At 42.1% G+C, this 12,213-nt stretch overlaps 1 protein-coding gene across 5 annotated transcripts in view; it reads right to left on the minus strand.

The window, feature by feature from the left end:
- IL12RB2 (interleukin 12 receptor subunit beta 2) overlaps window positions 7,549-12,213 on the minus strand; it is an 82,149-nt gene continuing 77,484 nt past the window's right edge. For 4 of the 5 annotated variants that reach the window (XM_021093523.1, XM_021093522.1, XM_021093521.1 and 1 more), the window contains one exon: window positions 7,549-12,012. In XM_021093523.1, coding sequence (XP_020949182.1) covers window positions 11,473-12,012 — 540 coding nt within the window. In that variant the 3' untranslated portion in view covers window positions 7,549-11,472. 5 annotated transcript variants of the gene reach the window in all.

The following is a 12,213-nucleotide window of genomic DNA, read 5'->3' on the forward strand; positions in this document are numbered from 1 at the left end:
ATGCATATTTGTAAATAAGTGTTACGGAGTTAGAACACTTAAAAGCCAGATTGCCAGGTAACTGGAGGAAGCCCAGAACGTGGTGATTAGTATACTTTGCAGTATAACTAGTAACAAGGCAGTAAAATCCCTAATCAAACTTTCAGACGTAATGGTTAACTGAAATAATTTATAAGCAATGTTCATGAAGTTATCAGGTTTTGTCATTAAGCTGTGTATCAGAAATCTGGGCTCTTATTTTTTCCTTAGCCTGTGTTTACCTTAGGACATATTTTCTCAATTTGAGTCTTGATTTAAGTTAGACTGTTAGTGTGTGTCTTTGTGTGTGTTTCCCAGCCACACCTGCAGCATATGGAAGTTCCTGGGTTAGAAATTGGATTGGCATTACAGCTACAGGCTTTCACCAAAACCATGGCAACACTGGATCCGAGCTCCATCTGCTACCTGTGTCTCAGCTTGTGGCAGCACCACAGGCCAGGATTCAAACCTGAATCCTTAGAGACAACGTTGGGCTCTTAACCTGCTGAGCCATGGCAGGAGCTAAGACAAATACAGAGGTTATATATGTGAGGTGATTTAAATAAGTTGGGCTAAGAGGAATTCACTAAATCATTAATATAGGGGAAGGTGGTAATCTAAAGGATGAAAAGCTTAATTTCAGAAAGTGGTTAGGATATAAATTACTGATTTAAGATTAAGATTTTGTCCACAGGACCTGTCATAGCTCAGCAGCAACAAAGCTGACTAGTATCCATGAGGATGTGGGTTTGATCACTGGCCTTGCTCAGTGGATTAAGGATCTGGCATTGCTGTGAGCTGCAGTGTATAGGTTGCAGATGCAGCTCAGATCCCATGTTGCTGTGGCTGTAGTGTATGTAGGCCGGCAGCTAGAGCTCCAGTTCAACCACTAGCGTGGGAACTTAAATATACCACAGGTAAGGCCTAAAAAGAAAAAAAGCTTCTGTCCAGAGGCAAGCACTAACATTCAAAGTGAGTATCATTTAAATTAGGTGTTAGGGAGTTCCCGTAGTGGCGCAGTGGTTAACGAATCCGACTAGGAACCATGAGGTTGCGGGTTCCGTCCAGTGGGTTAATGATCCAGCGTTGCCGTGAGCTGTGATGTAGGTTGCAGACGTGGCTCGGATCCCGCGTTGCTGTGGCTCTGGCATAGGCCGGTGGAACCTCCATATGCTGCGGGAGCGGCCCAAGAAATAGCAAAAAAAAAGACAACAAAACAAAAAAAAAATAAATTAGGTGTTAGATCTGAGTCACAAATTTCAGCCTGCGGCCCATCTTAAAGGGTTGAAAACTCTTCTACAAAGACGTATGTAGCCCACACAGCTTAGATTCTAACTCATAGAATCTAAAGAGTCCTCTACAGAAAATGTTTGCTGACCTCTGATCTAGGCCATCATTTTCAGGTAAACATACAAATTTTTTCAAAATTTTAAAGTTATAGGTACACATCAAATAACCCTACCTCCTAGGAAGTTTTGAAATTAGAAGTATTTTAAAATAATTTTACCTCCAGTCAGGGTGAGGGCAAGATAATTTGGTAACTTCTTAGTAAAGATCTTTAAAAAAAAAAAAAAAAAAAAGAATTAGTTCCTGCAGTGGTGCATGGGGTTAAGGACCCAGCATTGTCTATGGCGGCATGGGTTTGATCCCTGGCCTGCAGTTGAAAGGATGTGGCATCTCCACAGCTCTGGCATAGGTTGTAGCTGCAGCTCAGGTTCGATCCCTCACCTGGAAACTTACTCTTGAAAACTGTTGTTGGAAGTTTAAATTTGATGTATCAGTACACTTAATGCCATGATTATAGTTTTTAACATTTAGTGGCACTTCTCATCAATGCTAAGATTTTTCCATAAGAATTAGGAACATTTTGTGTAGGTAAGAAAACTATTTTAATTAACTCCATAGGTTGAACTGGGGCACAATGGCTTCTGAGGACTGCACTTTGCAGGCAGATAACCATTTGGACAAAATAGCTTTTGTGCCATTACTTTTGTTCACTTGTAAGTGGAAGGAAAGAAAAGGTGAGAAATGACCCATACAAATTAGAAAATAACTTATGATTTTATGTCTTGGGGGTGTTAATTATATAGGTAGTGTTCAATCAGTAACATTCTTCCCTTTTTACTGCTGGTTGGGGAAGGTGTGAAAGTTGGTGCACTTGAATGTGTATTCTAAATCTTGTGCTTGAAAGACATTTGAGCTATCTGGGAATAACTCAGCTCACAATTCTGGTTTGTTACGTATTTTTAAGAACTAGACAGTACCAGGTGATGAGAATTGCTCTGAGCTGATCTTGCCATGGCTTTATTCCTTAAATAGCTGCATCAGTGTTATTGGTATGGAAATGTGAAAAGCAAAGGGGTAATACTTAGAATTTTGTTAATTGGAGAACTGAGCTGGGGAAAAAAGGGAGGTAGTTTATATTTGGACAGAATTGTTTTACACTGTATCACCTTAATTGTAATTGTAGCTGATTTCTCTTAGAGATTTTAGGACCTAAAAAGAGCTCCAGTTTGAAGAAATAGCGCTTATTCATGTACCTAGAACAGAGATTTTATATAAAGTGATCCATCTGAACTTGGTTCTTGGTATTTCCCAGAATTTTGTCAGATTGGGACTAAAATTTTTATTAGCTGATGAATATTGTTAAAATTTTGTTTTAGGTACTTTTATGTACTGGATTCCTTGTTTCACACTTGGAAGGTAGTAATGCATAGTGAAATGTTACTTAGTTTGGCATACACAATCTGACAAAAGTTAGATGAGCACATGTTTAGACATTGTGTCAAAGTGCTCAGGCTGCTGGGGGTGGTTTGGAAAGTAAACATGTCAGTCAAAGAAGACAGCAGATTCCTCCCCAGCCCCCAGTTTCATAGCTGAGAATGTTTAGGCTTGCATGACTGATAAACACAGATACCGTTCTGTTTAGAGATGGTTGGTTTGTCTTTTCTCTGGAAATTTTGAATTTCCAGTGAAGGGTCTATATATATTTTTTCCTAGTAAAACAGGAAGACCTTTTTCTAAAAGCCACAGATAATTTGGTTTTAGCTTGATTTTGTGTACATGTTTGTCAAGGCTTTACTTGGGTGCTAAGATTGTAGTAGCTTCTTAAAAATGTGTGGGAAGACTGTATTGGATAATACTACTTTTGAAACAGATGCTCACCAGTCACTGGTCATACCAAAAAAATAGGCATATTGTGTGTGCTTCAGAGGAGTATATTTTGCTTCTAACAGTATCCCTTCAAGATTGAGTGGCACTTTTTTGTACCAACAAAACCCAGTAGATGAAGAGCGTTTAACAGTTGGATTGGCCCACGCCCACTCTCAGACCCTCATCTCGAGTCAAATGGGAGAGCTGGAAGTCACGCTGACTGAAGTAAGTGCTTTGGATACTACATAATACTAGGTGGAAATACTTAGGAATCATCTGAGAAAGAAATTCTCTACAGGAGAAAACAGTTTATTAAGAGAAAACTGCAATTATACTATTGGTTGAAGAACTTAACCAGTACCTCCTCCTAATTAGAGGAAAGCATCAATTTTTTGCTACTTGGTTATTGAACTTCAAAAATAACTGCAGGTTTTTAAAGGAAACAATGATCTGAAAAGTGCATCTGTAGCTGGAGAGATTACCTATTAATTATCCTTGCAAATTATTTTAATCTATTGTAAGCAGGTCAGAAGTGGGTGTTTTTTTATGGCTGCACCCAAGGCATATGGAAGTTCCCGGGCCAGGGACTAAATCTAAGCAGCAGTTGTGACCTACTCTGCAGGGGCAGCAACACTGGATCCTTAAAGGATCTGTAAAGGATCCTTAAAGCCACTGTACTGAGCTGAGGATTGAACCTGCACCTCTTCAGTGACCGCTGCTGCAGCAAGATTCTTAACCCACTGTGCCACAGCAGGAACTCTAAAAATGTGTATCAAAAAATCCTCTGTGCAACTGCTCTAAAAGCTACCCTTCCACAGACCAGAGAGGACAAACTAAAGGGAGTATTTATAAGAAAAAAATCCAGTCATATAGAGTTGTGGGAGTATGAGATGAGAGAAAACTTAGGAAACAATTACTTCCTACAGATTTTGGAAAAGCAAACAGGCTTTTACTCCCTTTGTGATGGGATAAAGTAAGATTTCTTCTTTCAAGTGAAGTGACATCCAGTTTTCACCTTGAGAGATTTTGTTGGCGGGGAATGAGGGTCTCCAGGCTCTGCTTTAGATAGCACAAGAAAAAACCCTCAGGTAACAGGCCAAGTTCTCAGCTAATGTGCAGGGAGATAGATAATTGCCATTATAACAAATAAATGGAGATTTTGTTTCCTAAAGGAACAAGTGTTTTGTTGTGTTAAAAATTTTCATCCAATTTCAGAAGAATGTTTTGCAGCTTTTTGAACTGGTGAAAATGTCTGGTTTGTGGGTGTTGCTACCCTGCTGGTAAAAAATTCAGGGACTTTGAAAACAGTTTAGTCTCCGAGGAATCTCATAATAGTTTTTGTATTATTTCATTGGGTTCAATTACTTAGGAGCCGTAAAATCCCTGAAATTGGAAATGGGAAGGTATTATGAACCACACCTAACATTCTCCTGCCTAGGTATCTTGTGGAAGCATTCCTTACAGCTGTAGATATTGAAAAGTGGCCTGAATTCAAAGGACCCCAGGGCAGCACATAAGATGTGATTGTATGTTTCTTAGAGATGTGATTGAAGTCTCAACCAATTTAAGAATGGTTTTGCCACTTGTAAATAAAAGAAAGGACTCTTGGCAAAATATGGAGCCAATTATCATAGAATTAAGGAAAGGCCATGTTTGAGGAAAAAAATCAGGTAAGTTGGGTGTTGTTACAGATAATTTAAATGAGAGTACACTGCTTTGATTACTTTGATTTTTTTTTTTTTTTTTTTGGTCTTTTCTGGGGCCGCTCCCATGGCATATGGAGATTCCCAGGCTAGGGGTCTAACCAGAGCTGTAGCCACCGGCCTATGCCAGAGCCACAGGAATGCCAGATCCAAGCTGAGTCTGTGACCTACACCACAGCTCAAGGCAACGCCGGATCTTTAACCCACTGAGCAAGGCCAGGGATCGAACCCACAACCTCATGGTTCCTAGTCAGATTTGTTAACCACTGAGCCACGATGGGAACTCCTGCTTTGATTACTTTGAAAGGCATGATGTTTTTATTCATAGTTTTATATATGCATAATTTCATATACTCAACCAATTTCCTTAAGACAATGACTTTGTCTGGAGTGTTACTTCCCATTTTTAAGATTTACCTGCTTTTTAGGTAGGTTTCTCAAGAACGAAGACAGATCTAGAACTCCAGAAGTATAGAAATGCTGGTTTTTTGATTACCTAATCACAATAGCTTCATGGACTTTTATGGAGTCACATGTATGATCACCTAAAATCAGAACCTCATTTGATGTAAATTTGTTTTGCATTCACTTGCATAGAAAAGAGAGTAGTTGAAATTTATGCTCTTTATAAAACCAGACTGTCTGGTATCAGGTACTAATTATGTGACTTTAAGTTACTTGTATCCCAGGTTCCTCATCTCTAATGTGGAGGTAATATCTACCTGAAGCCAGTCATGGTGAGAACTGAATTACATCCCTTTAAAACTGCGTGTACTAGGTACTGTGTTAGAGGTTACTGATCATTGTTAACAATTCCTATTAGAATGAGAATAAGGTAAAAATTGGTTTGTTATATAAACTTCGTATTTCAAAGATCCATTGCTTCAGTTATTACCCTAACATTCCCAATCTCCACTCTCACCTAGTGTGTTAACTTTTTTTTTCTCTTTTTTAGGGCCACACCTATTGCACATGGAAGTTCCCACGCTAGGGGTCAAATCAGAGCTGCAGCTGCCAGCCTACATCACAGCCACAATAACTTGGGATCTGAGCTGCATCTGTGACCTATACCACAGCTCAACAGCAATGCTGAATCCTTAACCAACTGAGTGAGGCCAGGGCTCGAAACTGTATTCTCATAGACACTATGTTGGGTTCTTAACCCACTGAGCCACCATGGGAACTCTTACTTTGTCTTTTCTACCATTTGACAGGAGTATTAAAGGTGGAAGTGCCAGACAGAGAAGGTAGAGAATGAAAGAGATGAGGCCATAAAGAAAGTAGCTGGTAGTGTGTCTTTAGGACACACTTTTATATTGCATTAATTTTATCTAATTATAAGAGTACTAAGTATCTGTGATGAAAAGAATACAAAAATGTCATTTAAAAACCTATGCCTGGGAGTTACTGTTGTGGATCATCGGTAAGGAACCCGACTAGAATCCATGAGGACTTGGGTTCGATCCCTAGCCCCACTTAGTGGGTTAAGGATCCAGCATTGCCATGAGCGGTGGTGTAGGTCACAGATGCAATTCAGATCTGGCATTGTTGTGGCTGTGGTGTAGGCCATCAGCTGTAGCTCTGATTCAACCCCTAGCGTGGGAACTTCCATATGCCACTGATGTGGCTTTAAAAAAGAAAAAAGAACAACCCATGGCTGGAGGTAGAGACTACATAACTGCATAGTATGCTTTTCGTCAACTTTAAGATCCATCCTTTTTTCAGGCATGTTAAAATGTGTATGTAGGGTCTGAGGGGGGGGTCTGTGCACCATAGAAATCAATGGCATATTACTGTTTAATTAGCATTTCTTCCTACTAATAATATGGAGTATACTAAAAAATTCACCATTTCATTGTATATATGATTTAACCAGGTCCCTACTGAAGGCCATTTAGGCTGCTCTCTCCGTTGTAATCAATGCTGTATCATAAATCCTTCATTCAGTTTATGATATTTATACAGTTCTCTAGTTTGCATTGCTAGGAGTGGAGTTGCTCATTCAAATTTTATTGAAATACTGCCCAGCTGCCTCCAGAACTGGTTGCCAGTTGCAGTTTTCTGATTAATATTAGCTAATTTTTTCATTAATGTTGTCAAGTTGTTAAGGGGAAAATGGTGATCAGTTTATTTTTACTTTTTATTTATTATTTTCTGCTTTTTAGGGCCACATTTGCAGCACATGGAGGTTCCCAGGCTACGGGTCAAATCTGAGCTGTAACTGCCGGCCTACATCACAGCCACAGCAATGCAGGATCCAAGCGGTGTCTTCAACCTACACCATAGCTCCAGGCAACACCCACTGAGTGAGGCCAGGGATCGAACCTGCAACCTCATTGATACTAGTGGGATTTGTTTCTGGTGAGCCACAAGGGGAACTCCTGGTATTCAGTTTTTATGTCTTTGATTATAAATGGGTCTTTGTCATGCTTATTAGGCATTTACATTTTGTGAGTTGCTCATTCAATCCATTTTTCTTTGACATGTTGGCTTGCTTTCCATACTGATCTGTAAGAACACCTTATTAAGTATCTTGTATCTTGCAGATGTTTTTATCTAATTTGATGGTATCTTTTGCAAAATTTTAATTGGGCATGTATTCCAGTGTAGGCTGTGATGTAAAAATCCGAGTTGTTTTCCTGCCATCATCAGTGGACCAACAGATTAAATTGCCTTTTTTTTTTTTTTTTTTTTTTTTTTTTTGAGAAGAAGAGGCCTTTCTACAGAGTGGTTAATCTGGGGGTTCACCTATCAGCCTTTCGTAAAGGTGGATAATGTGAACATCCTTGAGTCCTGTAGGCTAGAAAGAGAAAAACAGGCCTCCTTTGGAGGGCTTGATGACAACTACATTAGGTGAAAGAAAAAGAGCTTATAGAGAAAACCAAGAATCAAACATGGAGGATTGACTAGAATAGAATGTGCCTCGCTAGGCATCTCTTTCACTAGCCTCTGGGCTTTGGTGAGCTGCAGCTGTGGCTATTAATGGACACTGAGAAATTGGGACAGGGTTGGGGGAAAGGGACTAAAGGGAAAGAGCTAGACAACACAAGTTTGGTTTTCGTATTGCCTATAGTATGGAAGACAGAGGCCCAGGGAGTAGAGTTTCTAGCTCCTGGGAGGACACTTTTTTTTTTTCTTGAGGGCCACACCAGTGGCATATGGAAGTTCCCAGGCTAGGGGTTGAATCAGAGCTACAGCTGCTGGCCTATGCCACAGCCACAGCAATGCAGGATCCAAGTTACGTCTGCAACCTACACCACAGCTCACGGCACCGAGGCCGGGAATTGAACCTGCATCCTCATGGAGACTAGTCGGGTTTGTTTCTGCTGAGCCACAATGGGAACTCCTTGGGAGGACCCTTTAATGAATAATTCAAGGTAATGATTATATGTAAGAACTGGTAGAGACACCCATGAATTCTCTGAGAATGAACTTGGACTTTATTTGTAGTATTTAGGGCCCAGAGAATTAAGGAATTTGATGTTTTTCAGTAGAGCAGAGATTTCTGGGTTGGCTTTGGATGTATATCAGGAGTGAGAATTTAAAGTATTGCTAATTTTCCTGAGGAATAAAAGCCTGGCTATATGAATATTGGCGAGCTCTACCTAGTCCTGGTAAACTAGGCAATCTGATTTGGAATTTTCATCATGTGAGTGAGAAGGGAGAATGTAAAAACTATTTGGGGCAAAGATAGAATGAGGTTACCCATCTTGTCATTCATGGAAAGAAGACATTTTATCTGGCAGAGTAAGCAGCCAAGTATGTTTTTTTAATGCTCAAATATGTTTTTAAAACATGAAACTGCTACATATATTGCAGCAGTGCTGTCAGTAAACAGGGTAGAATGGGGGTTGGGAATGTAGAGGATTATAAGCAAATGCAGTTGTCTCAATAAAGGAAGCAGGCACAGCTGGAACAAAAGGGATAAGATGGAAGTAGTGGCAGGAGACATCTTTTACTTTTTATTGATAGCCTACTATGGACCAGGTGCAGTGCTGGAGAAATAGATTGCCATGGTTCCTGCCTTCAAGCTGTTTACAGTCCAGGAAAGGAGGTAAGTGCTTCTTGCTAGGGGAGCATGCAGGAGGCCTCTGCATCCTTAGAAGGAGCCTCTGGGGGTCAAGGAAGTCTCCCTTTTAAATTTTTAAAAAACGTTTTTAGGAAGTTAAGTGAGGACTGCTGTACCATGTGGGGCTTTTAAGGGAAGGGAAAGCATATTGGGGGGGGTGGCCAAAGGGAGGCAGATCTGTGTGTTAAGGCCAAAGAGGGAGGGGAAGAGTGACTAAGAAGGTGATCAGGTAATCAAAAGGAAAGCAAATAGAGGAAAAGCAGATATTGCAAGAAAGAAAAATTGGCTTGGTTGGCCTGTTTCTGAGGTGGCAGCTTGTCATGGCCTATTACAAACCGTCAAACAAGGGGCTCCACATCCTGGGTACAAACAAGCCAATGCTGATGCTGCCGAGATGCAAGGAACCATGGTATAGAGAGGCCACAAAGAAGCTAAAAAGAGTAGAATAGAGATGTAAGGAAGAAGCTTAAGCTTTTCAAATGAAGCCTGGGAGAACTAAACAAGTCTGAAATGGTAAGAAGAGTCAGACATGAGCAAATGGAATAAATACTCATTTCAATTTCTAGAGCTCTGGGGAATATGTGGTAAACCAAAGTCCCCTTAGTTCCAGTGTTGGGTGGGATGGTGGTAGGGTATAGGACTCAGCCTTAACAGGGATTTAAGAAAAACGTTGCTGGATTTTTTGTCCTGTTCTTTTGGGAAAGGTACTATTAGCATTTAGATCAAGATTCCTCTCTATCAGCTTAGCAGAAGAGCCTGTCGTTAAAGGATGGAGGCAGTGAAGGATGAAGGAAGGGTGACAAGCCAGAGGTCACAGCTTCCAAGTTTTCCAAGTACATGCTGCAGAAGAGGATTCTCTTCCAGGCTCAACTTGAGCTAAGGACCAGCTCAGTCTTCCTGAGGAAGCAAAGCAGGATGCCTAGAGAAGGGACGACTTAGAGTGCAATCTTGGCAGTTTGGTCTTAGACCCTGAGGTAGACCTGGTCTTAAAGGCAGCATCAGCTGCAGCAGAAAGAGGTCAGAGGAGCTTTGACTCACCCCTCCACAAGACATCAGATTTAAGAGAGAGGAGGCTGCTTGCCCAAGGTCCCATGTGGGTATAGCAGTAATTTCCACCATCAAGCTGCTGCTGATTCACTGAGAAAGGGTTAAGGCAAAATAAACTAGCAAAACGAAGGGAAAAGGTGTGTTTTTAGGCTTCTACAAATAATGACCATCTTGGGAGCCTCTTAAATTGGTATTCACCAGGGTCTTTTATGCTCTCATATGTAAAACCTGATCAATCTCTTTTGAAGGTGCCCAGTAATTCTCACTAATATATTCATCGTTTTTTGGGAAAGTATTAATTTTATTTTCATTTGGATATTTTAACATCTTCTTTTAATTGCAATTAGACAAAAATGAAATTTTCTTCATATTGTCTTAATAGTCATTTAGAGTTGTGCTCTCCAGTATAGTAGCCAAGAGCCATATGTGACTATTTTAATTACAATAAAAACCAGCTCCTCAGTCATACTAGAGGTATATTCCAAAGTGGTCAATGGCCGATGTGGTGGACAGTTCTCATCTAGACATAAGACCTGGTTTGTAGTAGCTGCTTTATACGATGACCCTTGAACAACATGGGGTTAGGAGCACCAGCTCCCCGTACAGTTGAAAATCAGCGTATAACTTTTAGTTGGCCTTCTGTATCTGTGCTTCTGTATCCATGGGTTCATCCAACAATGGATCATGTAGTACTGTAGAATTTATTATTTTTAAAAATCTGGGAGTTCCCTTGGTGGCTTAGTGGAAGCAAATCCGACTAGTGTCCATGAGGATGTGGGTTCAATCCTTGGCCTTGCTCAGTGGGTTAAGGATCTGGTGTTGCCACGAGCTGTGGTGTAGGTCGCACTTGTGGCTCAGATCTGGCATTGCTGTAGCTGTGGCACAGGCTGGTAGCTGTAGCTCCAATTTGACCCCTAGGCTGGAAACTTCCATATTGCCACAGGTGCAGCCCTAAAAAAAAAAAAAAATGTGGAGTTCCTGTTGTGGCTCAGTGGGTTAAGAACCTGACATGGTGTCTGTGAGGATGCAGGTTCAATTCCTGGCCTCACTCAGTGGGTTAAGGATCCGATGTTGCCGTGAGCTATGGTGTAGGTGGCACAGGTGGCTCGGATCCTGTGTTGCTGTGGCTGGTGTAGGCTGGTAGCTGCAGCTCTGATTCAACGAGTTTTGGTTTCTACTCTTGCCTTGTCCCTTTCTGGCCAACATAGCCAAGAGAGTTGCAGGTACCCAAGTTGGAGTCTCCAGGTCCACAGAGTGGGGGACGTAGTCTCGAGGCTCAGGAGAAGGCAGTGTGAGGTATCTGGGTTACAGCCAACTCTCAGTTCCTGAGATTTGCCCTAAGCTGGTTTGCCTGCCCTCTAGTTGGAACCAGACCTAATGGTAGCGCCCAGGGGCGATGATCCCGGAGCAGGAGGCTGGGTAGACAGGCCATGCTTTGCTGGCTGGGGCCACACTGACTTTCCAAACATCACGCTTCACCACTCAGAGCATGAGAGAGCCACACCCCATCTTCAACTGATCCAGAGTCAACTTCTCACCACAGGAGAAGGTCAGCGGGTGAAGGGAATTTGAGGGGAAAACGGAAAGAGAGATGTGCTGAGGCAGTTCTTCCAGAGAGTCTGTTGTGGGAGCTTCATGTGAAGGGAGATAATCCATGTTGGAGGGTAAGTAACCCTCATGGGTAGGCAGGTAGTCCACGGGGAGGACCGTCAAGTGGCTGACTGGGTTTCCCGGCTTTGAGTCAGGGCGTCGGCTCCCCAGCACCTTGTACAGATCCACTGCGGGTCCTGTCTCTGCTGTGAGAGCCCTTGGAGGTGGTGGACTTGAGGCACTGGACCCTGTGTCTTCCTCAGAGGCGTGGTGACCTTGGAGCCTTTGTCCCTTTCCTGGCCAGTTGGGATGATGGGGGCGTCTGAAGACTGGAGTCACTTGAGGAAGGACTTCATTGATGACCAGGGGCTCAGGTTCTTCAGGAGTGGGCCAGTCTGCCAGGAGCCTATCCAGGGACAGCTGTTTCTTCTCCTGAGAAGAGGGAAGAAGAGGCTCATGTGGATATGTGGAGGAAGCGCCTTAGCAAGCGACCTTTGCAGGGTTCTAGAAGCCCTCACAGCCCACACTCCCTAGTCAGCTCGAGGCAGAACACTGCGGGCCCTTGACTGGCTGAAGTAGGAGAAGCAGTTAACATTGTGGGGGAGACAGGCGGGATCCATGGACTCCTCTTAA

This window comes from Sus scrofa, chromosome 6 (genome assembly GCF_000003025.6).
Source record: "Sus scrofa isolate TJ Tabasco breed Duroc chromosome 6, Sscrofa11.1, whole genome shotgun sequence".
NCBI lineage: Eukaryota > Metazoa > Chordata > Mammalia > Artiodactyla > Suidae > Sus > Sus scrofa.